The 21023-nt window shown below is 47.6% G+C and overlaps 1 protein-coding gene across 1 annotated transcript in view; it reads left to right on the top strand.

The window, feature by feature from the left end:
* The window catches only part of LOC141074197 (taste receptor type 1 member 1-like), a 140827-nt gene that overhangs the window by 71965 nt on the left and 47839 nt on the right, over nt 1-21023 (top strand). Inside the window, exons 3-4 of the mRNA XM_073561747.1 lie at nt 5137-5346; nt 8934-9054. Of these exons, the coding sequence (XP_073417848.1) occupies nt 5137-5346; nt 8934-9054 (331 nt within the window). The remainder of the gene's footprint in view (nt 1-5136; nt 5347-8933; nt 9055-21023) is intronic.

Raw genomic sequence — 21023 nt, 5'->3', positions numbered from 1 at the left:
ATAATAAATGTCCCACCTTTTCCCCCTCTTCATAGAACAATGCTTTTTGGAATGCCCTTTTCTTATCTATCCCTTGTAGGTAAAACTTATTTACTTCCTCTTGTGCTTCTTTTAATGCGTTTTGGGTGTCGGCATTGGGTCTAACTATCATTTCTTCCTCTGCCCTACTAAGCCTATCTGCTGCCTCCTGATTCACTTGCCTCGTTCGTGTCTTCTGTCTCGAGATATCTCGTATGAATAATCCCCGCAAGTAAGCTTTCATGGTATCCCATACAATAAGTGGATCCGCAGTACCTTCGTTTAACTGAAAAAACTCAACAATATCATTTTTAATAGTTCCCATGTTTAAACATTTGAGCCATTCCGGGTGAATTGTCCCCCCTGCTCTCTTCCCTTTCCCCATTCCCACTCTCAGACTAACCACAACTGCCCTGTGATCGGAGATAAGTCTCTGTAAGTATTCCACCGTCCCAACCATTCTGTCCATGCCCCTATTACCCAGTGCTAAGTCTATTCGTGATAAAGTGTGATATGAAGTCGAATAACACGAAAAGCATTTCTTCCCCTCATTGCGTACTCTCCATAAATCTATCATATCCATTTCGCTAACATATATCCCAAATGGAGTCATCTTGTTTTTCCTAGGGCAATTACCCCCATTACCCGCCCGGTCCCAAAACTCATTCATAACATTATTAACGTCTCCTAATATTAGCACTGGATAATCCCCTCTCCCTCCAATCCACTCAAAAATCTCCTGCAATTTCTCTTTCGAATATGGGGGTGGAATATAGAGGGTCACCACAATCATGCATATTCCAGAAATTCGACAGTGCAAAGAGACACAAACTGTCCGTCCTTATCTACGCAAGAATCAATTTCTTCATAATGAGTATGAGAGTGTATCAGTACAGATACTCCCCTTGCGTAAGCTGAATACATAGAGTGATAGGCCCGAGTGATCCATTTTTTCCCCTCCAACCAGTTTTCCTTTCCTTTAATCAAATGGGTTTCCAATAAACATGTAATAGCTGGATTATGCCTCCTAATTTCTGCCATAACTGCCGCTCTTTTATTTGGATCAGACACTCCTCGTATATTCCAACTTAGAATTTTTGCATCACCACTCATTATGTCCTAAAAATATAAAATATAGCCGAGCTCCTGTGGTCACTATATTGTATTGCAGTATATGAACTACCCCATAACAAGGCCCCCCCTGCCTCCCTCCACTCCCTCCACTCACCTCTGTCCCAATCTAGCTGATTCTCTCTTTCCAACGAGAGAGGATACAGCCAGCCCCCAGTTATTGCAGACCCATATAAAGCCACTGAGTCTCCTTCCTCTGGCGTCCATCACTCCCACCATCAAAAACAAGAATGCTCATCAATACTAATCAGGCCGCATAACATTTTCTAACAAGGATATTGCAAGAATCATCAAAAACGCCCGGGGATCAATACCCCTAAAAATAGTTCTGAAAAAACCAGGTACCTCAGGGCACCACATCAAAAAGAAAAAAGGATATATGTCCGAGAGTCACTACTTCATCCGTCTCCGTCTCTCTCTGCTCCCAACTTGGAACGATTGTTCTCCATCCATTTGACGGCTTCCTCTGGGGTCGGGAAGAACTGAACAGATCCCAACGCTGCTACTCTCAGTTTGGCAGGATACATCATAGAATACTTCACTCCCAGCGCTCTCATTCCTCTCTTGACCTCGCCAAATTTCATCCGCATTTTCTGGACCTCTGCTGAATAGTCCGGATATATTTCAATACGGCTTCCATTAAACGTGAGGTCCTGCAGCCTCCTGGCTTCCCGGAGGATAGTCTCTCTATCCCTGCAATTTAGTATCCTGGCCAGCATAGTACGGGGAGGACTACCCGGTGGGAGGGGTCGTAGGGGGACACGGTGTGCTCTCTCCACTGCGAACACCCTGGAGAGCGTATCTCTGCCGATCTTGGATAAAATCCATTGCTCAATAAAGTCCGTGGGATCACTGCCCTCTGCTTTTTCCGGAAAGCCCACAAATCTAAGGTTGTTCCTCCTTGATCTATTTTCTAAATCGTCCTGTTTTAAGTGCACTTCTGATATCTTTTGAGCATGCTGGGACTGAGTTCTCTGCATTTTGTTTACAGAATCCTCAGTGGTGCTCACTCTCTCTTCCACAGCACCCATCCTAGTATCCGTCTTGTTCAGTGCCTCCTTAATGCCAGTGATTTCTTCTTTGATCTTATCAACCCGGCTATTCAATCTAGTCAGTGTCTTTTTGCAAAACGACACCACCATAAAGACATCTTTCAGGGTTGGCTCTCTCTCAGGGGTCTCATCATCAGCTCCACTGTCTTCCTCCTCAGACATACATTCAGGGGCAGCGACTTCCCCTCCCCCTCTTCTCCTGTTATCAGCGTCTCCTGTGGCTTCATCGCTCACCCCTTCCCCCTCCAGCACAGTACCTTCTCCGGTGTCCCCCTCCTCCTCCCTTGCAAAGCGCTGCAACTTCTGGAGGATTTGTGACCGTTTATCATAGCTCTCAGACTGTCTCCGCGCCTCCCCCACTTTCCCGGCGCCATCTTGTGCAGTCACGCTGCCGTCCTCCCCGATATCTTTCTGCCTCCTCCTTCCCATCTCAGCGCTTCTCTGTACTCCCGGCGTCTCCTCCCGACTCTTAAGCACTTACTGTGCCGATAGATGTGCCCAGATCAGTGCTAAAGCGGCCTGATGAAGGATATTACATAAAGCTGATGGCAGAGCTCCTTTGCCTAGCGTCTGCTCACATCAGCGCTAGGCCACGCCCCCCAGGTAGGGATCTCTCTAGTGGAGAGAGCATCCTTAACATGCCCCGCTAATCCTCTCCAAAATACAGGGATCTGTGCCTTGTCGGACCAACTCGGACGCCAGTGTCCGAAAACGGACGGCGTACTGGCTAACCGAGAGAGAACCCTAAGACAAGGCAAGCAACTGTAGAGAGGTGTCATGGGTGACCCGAGGACCGAGAAAAACTTGCCTGATGGCTGTCAGCAAGTGGGCAGTGGTCCGAATCTCGGGATCACCCCGCTCCCATAAAGGCGTAGCCCATTCCAGCGCCTTGCCCGACAGTAGGGATATAATAAAGGCCACCTTGGCCCGTTCTGTAGGGAATTGCACAGCCAGCAGCTCCAGGTGGATCGAGCACTGGCTGATAAACCCCCTGCAGTAGGCGCCATCCCCAGAATATTTATCGGGCAATGGGAGGCGGGTAACTGTCGGCGCAAGGGTGGACATGGACATCCGCCCGACCGCATCAGTAAGTGCCTTTACAGCAGCATCCGTGGCCTGCGAAGCTGCAAGAGCTCTCTCAAAGGTGGTCAAGCGAGTCTCGAGCTGTCGCACACACTGGAGGAGTTGCTACTGTTCTGTCATCTCTAGCCAGACCCTGGCGCTAGTATTATGTTATGGCGGCGGAACACGCTTAAAAAAATATAAATAAACGTGTTCGCCGCCCGGGGTCCAGATGGAAAAATGCGGCAGATGGAAAAACCGCAGCTAGAGGACACAGAGCACTGTGGCGGTAATGTGCACGGGGTTCTATATCACCCAGGTGCAATCAAGCAGTCTCTGTTAAGTGCACAGAGCTGCTAATATAGAAAAGTAACGCTGAGCCTGTTAGTAACACAGGGACTCAGCGACACACATGCGGTAGGCAAAAACCGGAGTAGTTCAAACGTCACTACGTCCGACACCTACCGTAGTCACAAGTGTGCTGGCGTCGCAACCGTGGACGCAGAAATAAGCTGCAACTGCAGCGCGGTGTGAACAGAGCCGCAAGCAAGGCGCTGCAAGGATGCTGGCGCAATGCAGGACGCTTAGCTGCTGCAAAAGGTATGGCTGGAGCGCGCTGGCGCTAGCGCTGCTACTGGCGGCTGCCCAATCACTCACACAAACGTAATATCAGAGGGAAGGGGTTTCATAATAAGTCATCCACCAGTCCAAGCATACAATACCATACACACAGCAGCAGTATGAAAATACTAGCGCATGGCAGAACAGTCATGCGCACTTTTTATAGTGTACGGGACCTTCCGGAAGTCTCCATAACCCTGAGCTATACCAATGGAATCAGGAGCAGGACCTGAGCACCTGACTCCTGAGCTCCAATGGGAGGTTGTCCCAGGAGCATGCTCAGAGTATGGGGTGAAGGACTTAGCCTCCGGAGAGAGTTGCTGAAAAGCAAACTCTTCTGCAATCTCTCCTGCAGTGGATGGATAGCAGGAGACTGCAGGATGTAAGGGTCTAGATCTCTGCATAGCCAGGGCAGAAATCTGACTCCTAACACTATCACAGAACAATATATTTTCCAACAGGCAAAACAACACAGTAAACGCAGTATGATGCTACTCTAACTGTAACCTACCTGGCCTCTGCTATGCAGGCCACACGGATGCTGTGCTCTGTCTATTGTAGCCTATCCTAGGCCCTAACAATATGCACATATGGGGTTAAACTCACAGTAACGTTGTAGACTCAGTCAAGTCCCGGGGCCCCGCGGCAGTCCTATACGATGGTGCGCACGTCTATCTGGAAGCTCGGTGAAACGTGGTCTTCTCCTTGCTTGATTGTCCTGGAGTGCTCCTGGAAACTGTAGGTTCCTTTCTTGTTTTTCTTCGTGGCTCCTCACGGTAACACAGGATAGCCACCTTTATTATCCCCAGAAGAGTCTATACAATCTCACAAGTTTAGTCAGCCTCAAGCTATGCGTCTTCTCACAGCTGCAGGAACACCAGCCCCCTGCAGCGTCTTCTGCTCAGAATTTCCAGTCCACACAGGAGCCAAACCCCTCACTTCTCCAGTCTTTGCAGAACAACACACAGTTTCTTGCAGGAGAGATCAGAACATACCATTACACTAGCCAAGGGGGGTGCTGTCTCTTAAAGTGGCAGCGTGTCTCTTACTGTCCATAGCAACACCACCCCCTTACATCTGGACGGACAGAACAGGAACTATAAAAAAATTATCAGGACAACTTATATTTTTTACATAAAAACACAAAAAGCTAAATTTTCATCTTGCACGGATTACAGTAGTGATGTCTGATGCTGTAGCCAGTAGACGCTGCATCTGCCTGCAGTAATCGCTTTTGTTTTTATTTCACCAGCTCCTAGAATATGTGAAGAAGGTGAATTTCACTCTCTACAATCAATCCATCTATTTTGACAGTAATGGGGACCCAGCCACTGGCTATGATATCGTAATGTGGTCTTGGAACACTGTTATACCAACCTTCAGAGTAATTGGCTCATACAGTAAAATTGCAGGAAGACTCGAGCTGAACAAAGAGCCTAAATGGCACACCAAGGATAACTCTGTAAGTCAATCTGAGTGCTGGAGAGACAAGGGCTTGTACCGGCAAAATCATGGTGCTAACCCGAAACTGGCTCTTCTTCCAGTATAGGCAACATGAACTGAAAACAGGCAGCCGCTGGAGGGTCCATGTAGTCAGGGGGTTTCAGCTCAGAATGACTGCATACTTAAGCTATAAACATATGATAGCATTCGGCCGGACGCCCTCTCCCCAGACTCCATAACTCGGGGGGGTACTTAGCTTTATTGCTTTTAACGGGGAGAACAGAGAAAAGGGTTTGCCCGACCTTTCTGACAGCAGCTTATTTCCTGAAGAACTAAAGGGTTTGATTATTGGGTGCAAACTGCTTGTCAGAGAGAGTGAGTAGACCCCCTGTACATATTAGGTGGTCGACTGATTCCACTATCAGCAGGTCCGGCTGACTTCAATCTAATGTGTGTGGGGCCCTTAATTCCTATTATATCAATACGCAACAGACAACTGTCAGACGATTGCTCCACGAACCTCGTATGTACTTTACGAGAGAGCCGCAGACAGACTCCTCCGATACTATCTTATCCCACTGAAAACAAAAGAATCTGTAGTCCGAAATTGGAGACACTGGATCTTTATCTCCACAAACATTATCTGTCTGGTGAGAGTTGGAGGCCTCCATACACATTAGATTGTTAGCTGAATACACCGATATCGTATGTCTAATATATATGGTGGCCTTAAGAGAGACCATTTCTTTCCATTCATTATAGAAGAGCCATTCTCTCCCAAAGCCAGAAATGAAGAATTATTTAGATTTTTACTATTAGTCCTATCTGTAGTCTATAGCAGCTCCAATCTTACTTGAGATGTTAAGTAGAGGGTTTTAAGGAGACAAAAGGGGGAATCACACAGCTCTCCCAGCTGGTACCAATTTTCCAGTGAACAACACTCCGCTGCCTCCAATCATCAAGAGAATTACACAATTGACTGACGAGTGATGGACGAGGCTGCAGATGTTTCTACTACTAGGTCAGTATTTGGTGAACTCACAAAGAGTGTAGATTATATACATATCTGATTCAAAATCATGGAATATATATATCCCAGTACAGTCACTGCCAAACTCCACAATAACAAAAGGAACTAGCTGCCACCATCAATCATTTATACATAACAAAAGGAACTAGCTGCCACCATCAATCATTTATACAGGCCGATTGGATACCCAATAAAGATAGCGTATTGCTCCAGGGGTGCGGTTAATAGAACAAGAGGAATGAAGCTATTAAATTTTTAAAATATTTAATCCAAAAAGTAGGCAGTGTTTATAAAAATATACAAAGATGTTACAAAATGGACAAAACAATACGGTATAAACCAGTGTTCCCCAACTCCAGTCCTCCAGAGACACCAACAGGTCATGTTTTCAGGATTTCATTAGTATTGCCCAGGTGATGGAATTATTGCGTGTGCAGGTACTGCAATTATCACCTGGGCCATACTAAGGAAATCCTGAAAATGTGAACCATTGGTGGGTCTTGAGGACTGGAGTTGGCGAACACTGGTATAAACAATCACATACAGTTGTGGCCAAAAGTATTGACCATCAATGAGTTTCTTACAATGCTCTGCTGGAATTTTAGACCATTCTTCTTTGGCAAACTGCTCCAGGTCCCTGATATTTGAAGGGTGCCTTCTCCAAACTGCCATTTTTAGATCTCTCCACAGGTGTTCTATGGGATTCAGGTCTGGACTCATTGCTGGCCACCTTAGAAGTCTCCAGTGCTTTCTCTCAAACCATTTTCTAGTGCTTTTTGAAGTGTGTTTTGGGTCACTGTCCTGCTAGAAGACCCATGACCTCTGAGGGAGACCCAGCTTTCTCACATGTCTCGGGGTAAGAAGTGGGGTCTTCCTGGGTCTCCTACCATACAGTCCCTTTTTTATTCAGACGCCGACGGATAGTACGGGTTGACACTGTTGTACCCTCGGACTGCAGGGCAGCTTGAACTTGTTTGGATGTTAGTCGGGGTTCTTTATCCAACATCCGCACAATCTTGCGTTGAAATCTCTTGTCAATTTTTCTTTTCCGTCCACATCTAGGGAGGTTAGCCACAGTGCCATGGGCTTTAAACTTCTTGATGACACTGTGCACGGTAGACACAGGAACATTCAGGTCTTTGGTGATGGACTTGTAGCCTTGAGATTGCTCATGCTTCCTCACAATTTGGTTTCTCAAGTCCTCAGACAGTTCTTTGGTCTTCTTTCTTTTCTCCATGCTCAATGTGGTACACACAAGGACAGAGGTTGAGTCAACTTTAATCCATGTCAACTGGCTGCAAGTGTGATTTAGTTATTGCCAACACCTGTTAGGTGCCACAGGTAAGTTACAGGTGCTGTTAATTACACAAATTAGAGAAGCATCACAAGATTTTTCGAACAGTGCCAATACTTTTGTCCACCATCTTTTTTATGTTTGGTGTGGAATTATATCCAATTTGGCTTTAGGACAATTCTTTTTGTGTTTTTTCATTTAAGACAAATTAAATGAAGATAATAATACCAAAGAATTTGTGCTTGCAATCATTTTCAGGAAGAAACTGAGTATTATCTGACAGAATTGCAGGGGTGTTAATACTTTTGGCCACAACTGTAAAATAACAAGAATAAAGAGAAGAAATTTACTAAATCTGATGTCACAGGGTTGACTTTGGGTTTTATTAAGGGGAGCTCTTCGCTTTTTGGGGGAGTAATGGACAGAACTACAGCCCACTGTGCCTACCAGGACTGACGTGGATCATAGTTTGGTATTTGCATTTATTATCAAGCCTACAAACCTCCCCTCCGGTGACACATAGCAGGGCTGGTCAAGGATGTGGCTATTCTTCTAGACAATTTTGATATCCCCAACTTCTATGATATGTTTGCCCCTGGAGGTCCCAGGCGAGAGATATTACTGTCATGTTTCCTATCCCAATTTTATCTATCCATAGAGAAGAAAGATGGCATACTTATCATTATCCATCTCCTCAATATTAATATAAAAGGTGCTGTCACCACTGCCTAGTGATGTAACCCTTTAGAAAAAAACTCATTATTCATAACAGGAATGGAAATAAGGCAATTTAATATAGTTTACCTGCCAGTTCTGGTCACACTGAGGCTAAAGCCATATGTCTGTCACCTCCCTCATTCTTCTTCATCTGAGGATCAGGTGATAGGTTATCTATACTGGCCATAAATGTGTTGTATTCCAGAATTCTTCTTTGACCTGTGCCTGGTCTGCGAACCATCCAATAACCCTCTTTAATTACCTGCTCACATCAGGGGGTCCCCTTGCCCCGGGGTCATCTGGAGCTCATATCCTTACTTTAATATTCACTATCAACTATGAAACAGCTTATAGATTTTACAACTATCGCTATAACAGAAGGGTTAAAGGCAGCATGATGCCCACCTTTCACTTAGCATCCTGGTGGTGTTTGTGTCCAGTGTTGTCTCTTTGAATCCGAGAAATGAGACTAGAAGGCGTCAGCAGGTGGGGAAGATACTTGTTATTAGAGGCAGTATTTTATCATCATCTGTATTATATGGGCGCCTTTTGTGTTTGACTGCAGGTTCCTATATCAATTTGTTCAAAGGAGTGTGCAAAAGGAGAACGACGGGTGCAAACGGGATCTCATTCTTGCTGTTTCGAATGTTTACCTTGCCCCAAAATGGCTTTTGTCGACAAAACTGGTAATATGCAGAGTTATGTGTAGTGCATGGTTAAGTATTAAATAACATTGAGCTCTAGGGTACCCAATATGACACAGAGCTTCCAGCAAAACCTATACTCTCCACTTTTGATAAGTTCAACTCCTGTTCACATGGGTTTTGTCAGAGCATTCAAGATTTCTTCCAATGCAGAACCATCCGCAAATGACATTTATCTTCTTCATTAAAGGTGATCTGTCATCAGGTTTTTAGTACGCAATCTGAGAGCTTCATGGTGTAGGGGTTGAGAGCCTGATTCCAGTGATGTGTCTTTTGATGGTCTGCATACAGTCATTTTGATACAATCACCATTTTCTTTGCTGCAGATTTGGTAGTGCTCAAAATGACGATCTGTATATAACCCCACCCACACCACTGATTGGCAGCTTCCTGTGTATACTGCATTGGCAGAAAGCTGCTAATCATTGATGTGGGTAGGTTTATACAGAGTAGGAAGTAGTTGACTAGGAAGCATGACACACCTAGTTCAGCAATGATAATCTCCTGCTGATAAAACGTTGATTTTATTGAAACAGGAGCACACAGTAAGTGACACATCACTGGAATCAAGGTCTCTGCCCCTACATCATGGTGCTCTCAAATAACATAGAAAAAACCTGATGACAGATTCCCTTTAAACAGTGTGACATGGACAAGGTTCCCGTCATTTAGTTATGAAACGAGTGATTGCGCGCCTTTCAGGCACGCGCTGTGATTACGAACCACGCAATGGGGTGTAACCACACAGCAGACTGAGCTCGCAACCCACGTACCAGACTGGCGTATGTGCAGACTAACAGCAAACATAAATACCTAGTGCACCTCTCCTGCCACTCCTACCTTGTGTATGAAAAAGCTCTGTAGTTAATACTGTTCGGGTAGAGCTATCCGATAGCGCTATCCATGAAGAAAGTGCATGGGTAGAGCTATCCCAAAGCCCTATTCCTAAAGGAAATGAACTGGCAGAGCTATCTGATTGCGCTATACCTCAATATTCCTGAGCGTAAGCTATTTCACATGGTTGAGCACACTTGGGATCTGCCCCCAAGGCCTTGCCCATGCCTAATGTTTGGTCCGTAGACTGCGGCTAGGAGTTAGTCCCGCTTTTGTTTACAACATTTTTTGGCTTTTACAATTGTTAAAAAGCTTAATAAAAGACTTCTTTGTACACACAGTTGACAGTAAACCATTTGGCAACATTAGGAATAAGTTTACCTTGCTTCTGGGTCTCAAATATTTTGACCCTTATTTGTTTGCTTTTCCTTGCCCTGGCGAAAGCCACATATAACTGCCCAGTGCCCATGTGAAAATACTAGGAGAGGCAAATAAATTCCTACAATATCCAAGGACTGTCCATGAGTTTCATTGATGGTCATTGCAAAAGCCAACATGACAGGAAACTGACGTTGTCACATCTGGGACTGGCAAGTTTTTATCTTTGGAAATCAGGTCAAATCTTGCAATAAGAACTGTCTGACCCTTTGTTTTTCCATTTAAAGCAATGAATAACGTTTGCTTTTAAGCTTTTCACATAAAGCCTTGTGCCATTACAAAGGCCACGCTTTCTGTTTAGATCACTCAGGAGCATAATTACAGCTCCTGGTTTCAGCTTTAGTTCATGAGGAGGCATCCCAGTGGGATTCAAAGAGTTAAGAAACTCTACAGGGTAATCTGTGAGAATCACACCCTCCTCTTCTGCAATTGTGTCGATGGAGTGATATGTTGATTGTTCACCTTGAACTTGACTAAAGCCCCCGTCACACATAATGATGTCCCAGCGATCCCACCAACGATCCGACATGGATGGGATCGCTGGGACATCGTTAGACAGCCCCAGCGATCAGGGCCAGCGATGCTGGACGCTGGTTTCTAATGTAAACGTCGGGTACCTTGGAAACCGGTGTACACACTTGTTTCCAAGGTAAACATTGGGTATCTAGGAGCCGCACGACTCCTGGATACCCGCTGTTTACCTTGGAAACCAGCGTCCAGCGTCGCTGATCGCTGATCTCTTGCTGCCACACGCAACGATGCGTGCTGGGCAGCGGGATACCAGCGATTGAAAAACGACCCAGGCCGCTCGAGCCCGATCGTCGATAACCGGCAGGGGGGCCGGACCCTGATCCCCGTCACACACAGTGATCTCGCTGGCGTGTCACAAAATCAGCGATATCGCTAACGAGATCGCTGTGTATGATGGGGCCCTAAGAATTTTGTCATTCAAGGCGTGATTGTTATCATTCAATGGTGTAAGAATTGCTTTATTGGCAATTGCTTCTACCGTTGCATCAGTAATCTCAATTGAGTCACCAAAAATAGCTGTAATTAAATCACTCTCTTGAATAAAAGAATTCAGGATTTCAATTGTGTCTTCTGATAGACCATATGCATTTGACAACTCTCCATTGCCAAGTTTCAGTAACCATGAGTTGTACTCAACTTCGTCCTGAGACATTCTCATATTCTGTTGTAACTGGAACCGTGAAAACTGATTCCAGGATTTTGAGTATTTAATGGTGGACTGTACAGTTTGGGCTCTTTTTCCACCTTCTACTATTGGTAGGGTTTAACGAAAGTCACCACTGTTTATGAAAACTTTTCCACCAAATGGTCTTTTTTTTCCATATACTGTATATCTTGGAACAAATTATCCACAGAGTTCATATTAAAACAGGGAGTCTGTTCTGTCCTCACTAAATGAAGCAGACTTCATGTAGCTATACAGGCAGCTAAACCACTATACCGGGGTCCAATAAGGAGACTATAGGTTGAATATGTGCTTTATTGAACGTGATGCTATATTGGTGGGTTGCCCTCCCAGGGCTGTGGGGTACTCGGTACCGGGCCGGTATCAGTGGGATGTGTCACAGCAGCGGTGACCCGGACCATGGCCCTGGGCGCCCAAGTAATAGGGGAAGTTGTGAATGGTGGAATGTAGTTAGATGAATAGTTCGTGACGCCACCTGTGGGTGTTCGGCAAGGGAGGTGTTAAGCCGACACTGCAGACAATGATGTTATAGCCCTCCACAGGCAGGGCGGTTGTCCCAGGGCAGTGTAGATGTGGACACACTTAGATGGTGTAGTGTCCGGCGCAGGGGATGTAGCAGTGCCAGGCGGACGGACGCAGGTAGGAATGGAGGACACCAGGGCATGTAGTTCCAAAGCTTTAATCACAGTCTGTAGTGCCTGCTTCTGTGCCGTGTCCTCCTCCTTTCTGAATGTCTCCTCTATAGCGCCTTTAAGTGTGAAGATCTCCTAGTACTGAGTTACACTGGAGTTCCTCCTGACAGATGTTCCCAAGAACTCTACTTGCACAGCAGACAGCTGTAGCCTGCTTCGGGGACTCTCTACTCCTAAGTCCCGGCTCTCTATCCGTGTTGCTGTTGTGCCCTCAAGTCTTAGATAGGAGTAGTGCATTTACAGCCCACTACTCCACCGGTGTCTGCTGCAGAACCATTAGTGTCCATACAACCTCGGGGACCGGGCCCCGGACCTTGCGCTTAGAACTTCTTGGCAGGGTTCTTCCTCTAACCCACGTAATCTATGTTCCCTTTTACTCCTACGTTCCGTACTTGTCTTTTCCCTTCTATGGAAGCTCAGGCTTCAGTTCAATGTCTTTCTCCTTCTTTCCTTTCCCGTGCCAGCTGGCTCAGGTCACTGAGGGAGCTGCAGCACTCCTTCCTCCATCCCTCTTCCAGGGATCCCCACTCCTCTCTGAGTGGCTTTCTCTCTCTCTGACTCCCCGTCTGACTGACCTGTAATCCTAAACCATCCCGCTCCTTTATGTATTCTCAACTCCACCCACCTCCCAGCACATCTAGTGTTCCAAGCAGGGAACCACCAAAGGTGCTCTGCTTCTCTCTAAGCAAGAAGCCGCAATATGGTTTTGCTGAACTACTCTATTGTGTGGGGCGCGAGTGTTGGAGCGTGGTCAGGAGCCCCAAACTTACCTGGATGGTGGGGCACCACACCTTAGGAGAAAGTGCAGTACCTCTGTGGCGACTGAGCCTCAGGGGCGCCACATACTCCCGTTAAACACAGCACATCCGCGGGCTGCAAGGTAAACAAAGTTGACAACACAGGAACATACAAACTTTTGCAATGCTAATTAAACATTTCTTATACTAAACTTCCCAATGTGAGAGGCACTCATTCTTGAACGTTACCAACAATTCTTAATTAACTATCTAAAATCCTAAGTCAAAGTGCAATTTTCCATACAATACTTAATTCACAGTGCTATTGTCTGTTACTCACCCACTTCAGTATTCTTCATCTTTCCATACATTTTATACTTTCTTTCAACTCTGAGCGACAACCGTGGTGCATCTACATTTTCAATTCTTTATTCAAATCTCTCTGTCCAAATCTCTTATCTATATATTTAAAACATTCTTAATTCTATATAAAAGCCATTTCCTAGTTACCAATACTCTCATAAGACACATCATTATCAAATACTTCACTTTAAAACTTTTCAATAATTCTTGTAAGTGCTGGACACTGCTCCCAGCCGGGATATCTTGCAGTGTCCTTTGATTGGAGCCATGCTCCAAATGAGGTAGACGTTATCTTCGCAAAGTGTCCTATGTAAAACCAACAGAGGGCACCTAAAGAGGTGCAAACTATTTACAAGCAGAAGTTTTTGGATCACTCCACATTCATGATCGCTCAGTTCAATAGGAAGGCTGCCAACAAGACAGGGCAACACTGGAAAAACAAAAACTAAAACATAATAGAAAAACAAAGCACAACTGTGCAAATACCCTCCTGGGTAACGAGAGTTAGTTGTAGGTCATTAGTGCTGGTCTCCTCCTGGGGTTCTGGAAGCTGCTGATTGGGAACTGCTACCAGATGTAAGGAACGCATTGGCAGTCTTCAAGTACTCTTCTTCCAATGGGGTGAAGCTTGCGGATTTTTGTACCTTTGGCACACCTTGGGACATGGGGGCAGTAGATGGCTTCTGCCTGCAGGTCTGGATGAGATCCTCTGGGACTTGCCTGATGTTCATTGCGTACCAGCCTCTCAGACCTTCGTGTCTGGTAAACGTCACGTGATCTCCCGGGCTCAGGTTCCTGGCAGGGTGCCCTTTTCTCAAGTGTGGTTCTACATCTCTCCGATTGAAAAACAGATTGGAGATTCGGCTAGGGTCATGGATAAAGCCGAACCCCCTCTCATGGTTCACGTTCAGGATGTGGCCCCAATCTACTGCATCTCTGGGACCATAATGACCGGCACGGACTCGCTCCTTCCGGTCCAGATCTGGGCCTAGTACCGCTTGCCGGCGCTGCTCCCTCTCCCGGTGTTCAGCTGCCAGTTGCCGGATGGTAGCTTGACAACTAGCCCAGTTCTCATCATCCTCCCGCTCCACCCGGGACCCATCCAGGCTAGTTTGGTACCGCGGCGCCACCTCCGGGGGTTCTGGTGTTCCCCCCGGGGACTGGTATCCCGGTCGCAGACCAGATCTAGCACGATCTGGCCAGCCGCTGTGACCGTGGTACACCCCAGGACCTTCCCAGGTGTCGGGGCATCAGACGCACCTGGGGCCTCCTGGCGGCGTGGTCTCTGCTCCAGTGCCGGTAAAAGCAGGCCGGTGGCAGCGGGTGGTGGCTCCGGGTCCACAGGGGCCTCTGGTGGGACCTGCACAGCTGCGTCAGGTCCAAGTATGAGCTCCTTCTGCTCCGCCTCAGCTCCCGGGGCCTCATATAATTATTCCGGTGGCGGCAGCAAGGGGGCTTCGGATGCTGCAGGTGGTGTGATGGTGGCAGCAGGCTCCACGGAATCTGCCTGGGGAAGCTCCGGTGCAGCAGCGGCGGTTACCGCCGGTGTAGGCCCCTCCCGGGCATGCTGCCAGTTCAGCCTCCACAAGGCCTCCTGCCTCAGTCGCAAACTGCGCGTCAGCAGGGCAATTTCTTCCTCCAGCTGCCGGCAATTCATCTCCGATACTGGGTTGGAGCCTTCAGCCATGGCACCAGGGAGATCCACTTCCCCGTGCTCCGCAAGCCTCCTTCCCTCTTCCAAGATGGCGTTCTGGAGTTCTTCTCCCTCCTCTCTCGGCCCCTTTCCCGCCACTGGCTTCTGCCCCTCCTTCTTGGGGCGGCGCTTCTTCCAGCGCCTCAATACCAAGCCAGTATACGAACCCCTCGGGGGGTGGGCCATGTTGCTGTCACATAGTAATTCAGGCAGGGGAGGCCCAAGACTGTTCGCAGTCTTTTCCTAGGACCTCCCATCTCGTCACGCCCTTCTTCTCCACGCCAACGGCCATTTTTGATGTTCATTTCAGTCTATTAAATTGGGTCTTCTGCACATTCTCAAAAGTTTTAAGTCCAACAAATCTTAGGCGCACAGAACCCGATGGCATCGGGTCTCGTCATCCTGTTCGTGACGCCAAGTTGGGCCGCCCCCCCAGGGCTGTGGGGTACTCGGTACCGGGCTGGTATCAGTGGGATGTGTCACAGCAGCGGTGATTCGGACCGTGGCCCTGGGCGCCTAAGTAATAGGGGAAGTTGTGAATGGTGGAATGTAGTTAGATGAATAGTTTGTGACGCCACCTGTGGTGTTCGGCAAGGGAGGTGTTAAGCCGACGCTGCAGACAGATCCTCCGGGACAGATGGTGTGGTGCAGCAATGATGATATTGCCCTCCACAGGCAGGGCTGTTGTCCCAGGGCAGTGTAGATGTGGAGACACTTAGATGGTGTAGTGTCCGGCGCAGGGGATGTAGCAGTGTCAGGCGAAGGGACGCAGGAAGGAATGGAGGACACCAGGGCATGTAGTTCCAAAGCTTTACTCAGAGTCTGTAGTGCCCGCTTCTATGCCGTGTCCTCCGGGTCAGGGACTCAGTCAACCCCCAGGCAAGATGGAAGGCTCCCTTCCACACTCCGCCAACTTATGTGCCTTTTCTGAATATCTCCTCTGTAGCGCCTTTAAGTGTGAAGATCTCCTAGTACTGAGTTACACTGCAGTTCCTCCTGACAGATGTTCCCAAGAACTCTACTTGCACAGCAGACAGCTGTAGCCTGCTTCGGGGACTCTCTACTCCTAAGTCCCGGCGCTCTATCCGTGTTGCTGTTGTGCCCTCAAGTCTTAGATGGGAGTAGTGCATTTACAGCCCACTACTCCACCGGTGTCTGCTGCAGAACCATTAGTGTCCATACAACCTCGGGGACCGGGCCTCGGCCTTGCGCTTAGAACTTCTAGGCAGGGTTCTTCCTCTAACCCACGTCCTCTATGTTCCCTTTTACTCCTACGTTCTGTACTTGTCATTTCCCTTCTATGGAAGCTCAGGCTTCAGTTCAATGTCTTTCTCCTTCTTTCCTTTCCCATGCCAGCTGGCTCAGGTCACTGAGGCAGCTGAAGCACTCCTTCCTCCATCCCTCTTCCAGGGATCCCCACTCCTCTCCGAGTGGCTTCCTCTCTCTCTGACTCCCCGTCTGTCTGACCTGTAATCCTAAACCATCCCGCTCTTTTATGTATTCTCAACTCCACCTACCTCCCAGCACGTCTAGTGTTCCAAGCAGGGAACCACCAAAGGTGCTCTGCTTCTCTAAGCAAGGAGCCGCAATGTGGTTTTGCTTAACTACTCTATTGTGTGGGGTGCGAGTGTTGGAGCGTGGTCAGGAGCCCCCAACTTACCTGGATGGTGGGGCACCACACCTTAGGAGAAAGTGCAGTACCTCTGTGGCGACTGAGCCTCAGGGGCACCACATTGGCGTGATGAAACTACAAACTAAAACATATATGCATACAATCAATACTGGGTTCATCAGGGATTCATATATACATAATACATCATCTGCACTAATAGCTAACCAGGGGAGACCTAACAAAGCAGGCTAATATGAGACAGGAATTGGATACAGGAAACATGAATACATACCAGTGATGCTGTCACAAGGGGAGAAGAGAAATGAGATACTTCCTGAATGCAAGCAGAAGGAAAATGGTGGACTGGAGGGAAAATGGGGGCCGAACTAACCATAATCCTTTGCAAAAGGCTACCAGGATGCATTGCAACCTTACCAGAATGCACTGCAAATGGAGGGAAATAGCAAAGTGAAAGTAAAACACACAATAACACTGCAGTTATGACTCTGGTCACTAGATGGAGCCAGAAAACACTGTAAACATTAACAAGCAGATAATCAGGGATTATGAATTAAATGTCAGAGACAGAACAGAGTCATTGTTACTTCATCCCAAATAACGACTCCCTAAGCTCCTTTACTTGAAGTGAGGTTGGCTTAATTTTTGACACTGTGTTCTCATTTGTTGTAATTCCAAGGCCAAACTTGGAATGGTAGGTTCTACCGTTTTGTAGTAATGTAGCCGCCAATCCAGTGGAGGCTACTGAGCAAATAGACTTCTTTTCTGCTTGTAGTGTCTTGTGCAAGCAGTTGTACAAAAATGTCTTCCCACTGCCTCCTGGGCAATCCAGAAAAAAACAGTGTAAGCTAAAGTCGTCTGGCTGTGATGCAGCATTGACTGCTTGCATAATTGCATCGAAAGCTGATTTCTGAGCTTCATTAAGCATAGTTTTCAATTGCTGAGCCTCCTGCTTTATTACAGCATAATTCAGTTGGTCAAGTATTTCATCTGGAACATTTACTGGAGTTGGCAATCTGTAGTCAGCACAGGACTTTTTAATGCTTAAGAGCACTTCATTAACCCCTTTCTGACATGAGACTTACTATCCCTTCCACGGTTCCCGGGCCCCTATTACCGGGGACAGGATAGTACGTCTAAGCGATCAGCAGAGCTCCCGGGCGGAGGCGCCACTGATTGCGGCGAGGTGTCAGCTGATTATCACAGCTGACACCCGGCACTATGTGTCAGGGGCGGTCACGGACCACCCCCGGCACGTTAATCCCTGGCACACTGCGATCAAACATACCGGGGATTAGGGAAGCATTGGCAGGGAGGGGGCTCCCTCCGTGCTTCCCTGAGACACCCAGACACAATGTGCTGCGCTGCCCTGGGGGCCTTCTTCCCTGCAGGCCCCCGGATCTAAGATGGCTGTGGGGGCCTTCGGGGGCCTGCAGGGAGGCGGTTTCCTCAGTGCCTGTAGAGAGCAGGTAGTGAGGAAGCCTGTGCAGCGTCTGTCAGATCGCTGATCTGACAGAGTGCTGTCCAAACTGTCAGATCAGCGATCTGACACATTAGGCCGGGGTCACACTGGCGAGGAATACGGCCGAGTGAGAGGCGCTAAAAGCACGCATTACACACGGACCAATGATTATCTATGGCCGGGGTCAGACTGGCGAGGAATACGGCCGAGTGAGAGGCGCTAAAAGCATGCATTACACACAGACCAATGATTATCTATGGCCGGGGTCAGACTGGCGAGGAATACGGCCGAGTGAGAGGCACTAAAAGCACGCATTACACACGGACCAATGATTCTCTATGGGTTTGCTCCCAACAGTCATATATTTCTCGGGCGTATTCTATGGACCGTGCCAATCGCAGCATGCTGCGATTGTCAGCGTACTACGCCCGTAATACACCAATGCAAGTCTATGGGTGCGCAAAAAAATACGGATGACACACGGACCACACGTGTGACCTGCGAGAAATACGCAGGTCTTTTGGCTGCTGCCAGGAAATGGCCCAATCCATCATCAGGAAGCTGATACATGCAAATGAGCTCAAAAAGCGCTCCAGACATTCAGGAAGTACGCCTCCACGGAGTACAGCAGCGTCATGGCGTCCACTTATATTAATGTTGAAATGCTAATTGTCCTGGTGCAGGAGCGGCCCGAAATATGGGACCAACGTGATGCCCATTATGCCAACTGGGAAAGAAAGGAGGCGTCATGGAGGCGCATATGTAGGCAGATGCTCCATGACTTTGGTGATCGGCCACGTGAGGAGCAGCAGAAAATGAGTAAGTACAACCCAAAAAATGAGTTACATTACCGCACACCAAAAAATGAATATAGAATCAGCAGCCTCCTTCCTGTGCTTCTACTTTTTTCATCATGAGGCCGTTAGATTTAGATTTAACACGTGGTTTGACACTGCCATAATTTTGGTCAGGCTACAAGCTCCTCATCCTCCTAGACAAACAAGTTATTAAGTGTAGTTACTTGATACATCAACTAATGTGACCCTGTGTATCTGGCCTGTATGCCCCAATTAGATATGCCACCATGGGTAGAAAGCACACCACAGAAGGCCCCATGCCTAGACTACTGGTAGCAAATGTGACCTCTCAAATATGTGTATTTCACAATATTTCCTGTCACATTGCAGTGGAAGATGTGATGAGACGCTGGCGAAGCATCCGGGACCAATACCGCCGGGAACGTCAGCAGCGGTCCAGGAGTGGGGATACGGGCTATGTGAAGCGAAAATACATCTACTATGACTGCCTCTCCTTCCTCACCCCAATTCTGGATCTCAGACCATAAGTAGATACCTCACATCACATTACACAGATACTTTACAGGGCCAAAAATATTTAGTGATTTTAGGCTCTGTTCGATTTCATAAGCAGAACTCAGTCCAACCTGACGGACAGAGGAACTGGCTCCGAAACCGACCCCATCATCGACCCTGTGTCTGCAGGGGAAAAGGTGGCTGGCCCATCTTCGCCCCCTACTAGGAGCATGGCAGAAGATTCCAGTCAGGAAGTGCCATTGCCTGTGCCCCAAGGCCCACCACCAGGACCATCTGGTGCTGCTGCAGCATCAGAAAGAGCAGAGGAGCAGGGCAACATCAGCAGCAGCCCAACTGGCCACCACCGGGGGTCCACACAGCCTGCTGCCACATCCCGGCGAGGAAGAAGCCGAAGGCGGCAAATACCTGCCACTGATACCCGCACTAATGTGGACACTGGGGTCCTAAATTATTTAGCCAGAGTAAATAGTGATGATGGGGAGGAGGCATACTCTCGCAGCCTGGCCAATTATCTCCGTGCCCTTTCCCGTGAGGTCAGGCTCCGTATTAGAGGATGTTTTCAGATCCTGCTTGATGCGTGCACATACCCCAATACCCCCTACGAATTATTTGAATATATTGAGAGGTGGCAGCTTTCACCAAGAAATCTCATGCGCCTTAGGCACCCCCCAGAAATGCATGCTCAAGCAGGATCTGAGGATCCTCAAATACGTGGGCCTACACCTCACCCCCTTCCTCCCACTACCCAACCTTCAATACAGCAGCCACAAATGTCTGATCTAGCCAAACACACCAATATGGCCACTTGTTCCCACCCAGTGTTGGAGGCTGATCCCAACCTGGTTGGGGACGATATGGCTATCTTGGTGGGTATGACACACGTGCCTACCACAGCCAACAAGATGCCCCTCCTCATTATTACTCTGGCCAGTACCCCCAACATTCACTGAAGGCAGGACACTACCAACATCATGGGCAACAGTATAGCCCCACACAGGGCGATGTTGGCCACAGTAGCCAGCAGCAAACACAGGCTGCTTTTCCGCCTTCTCCTTCACCAACGTATGAGAATTTATAATTGTGTGTCCACAATCAGTCTGATGCAAGGAGATGTCCACTGCTTTTTCCCTGGAGCTCAAAATAGCAAGTCAAAGGAAAAAACAGGTGGTCTCCATCACCAAACTTTGTGACAAAAGTGACAACTCACATTTTTGCAGAATGTTTGCCAATCATAATAAACATCCACCATGACAGGGCTACCTTACGCCTTTCAGACAGATATTACATGTCTGTACAAAAGACAATATTGAACCATGCTATACTGTAAAGTCAAAGGATGAAAATACAGTACTCACATGCTAATGCCTAGAAAAGGCCTTAGTGCTGGCCTTAGTGAAGTAGTCACCTTTTTGCAAGCTATCTATAGTCACAAATCAAGGCGACCAGCCTTAAGAACATCACGCTCTCTCTATGTCTTAACAAGTGAGTAGTGTATTTTCATCCTTTGACTTTACAGTATAGCGTAGTTCAATATTCTCTTTTGTACAGACAT

This window comes from Dendrobates tinctorius, unplaced genomic scaffold, assembly GCF_039654945.1.
Source record: "Dendrobates tinctorius isolate UK_male_01 unplaced genomic scaffold, ASM3965494v1 ptg000326l, whole genome shotgun sequence".
In the NCBI taxonomy this organism is placed as follows: domain Eukaryota; kingdom Metazoa; phylum Chordata; class Amphibia; order Anura; family Dendrobatidae; genus Dendrobates; species Dendrobates tinctorius.
This window is presented reverse-complemented; position numbering and strand designations above follow the sequence as displayed.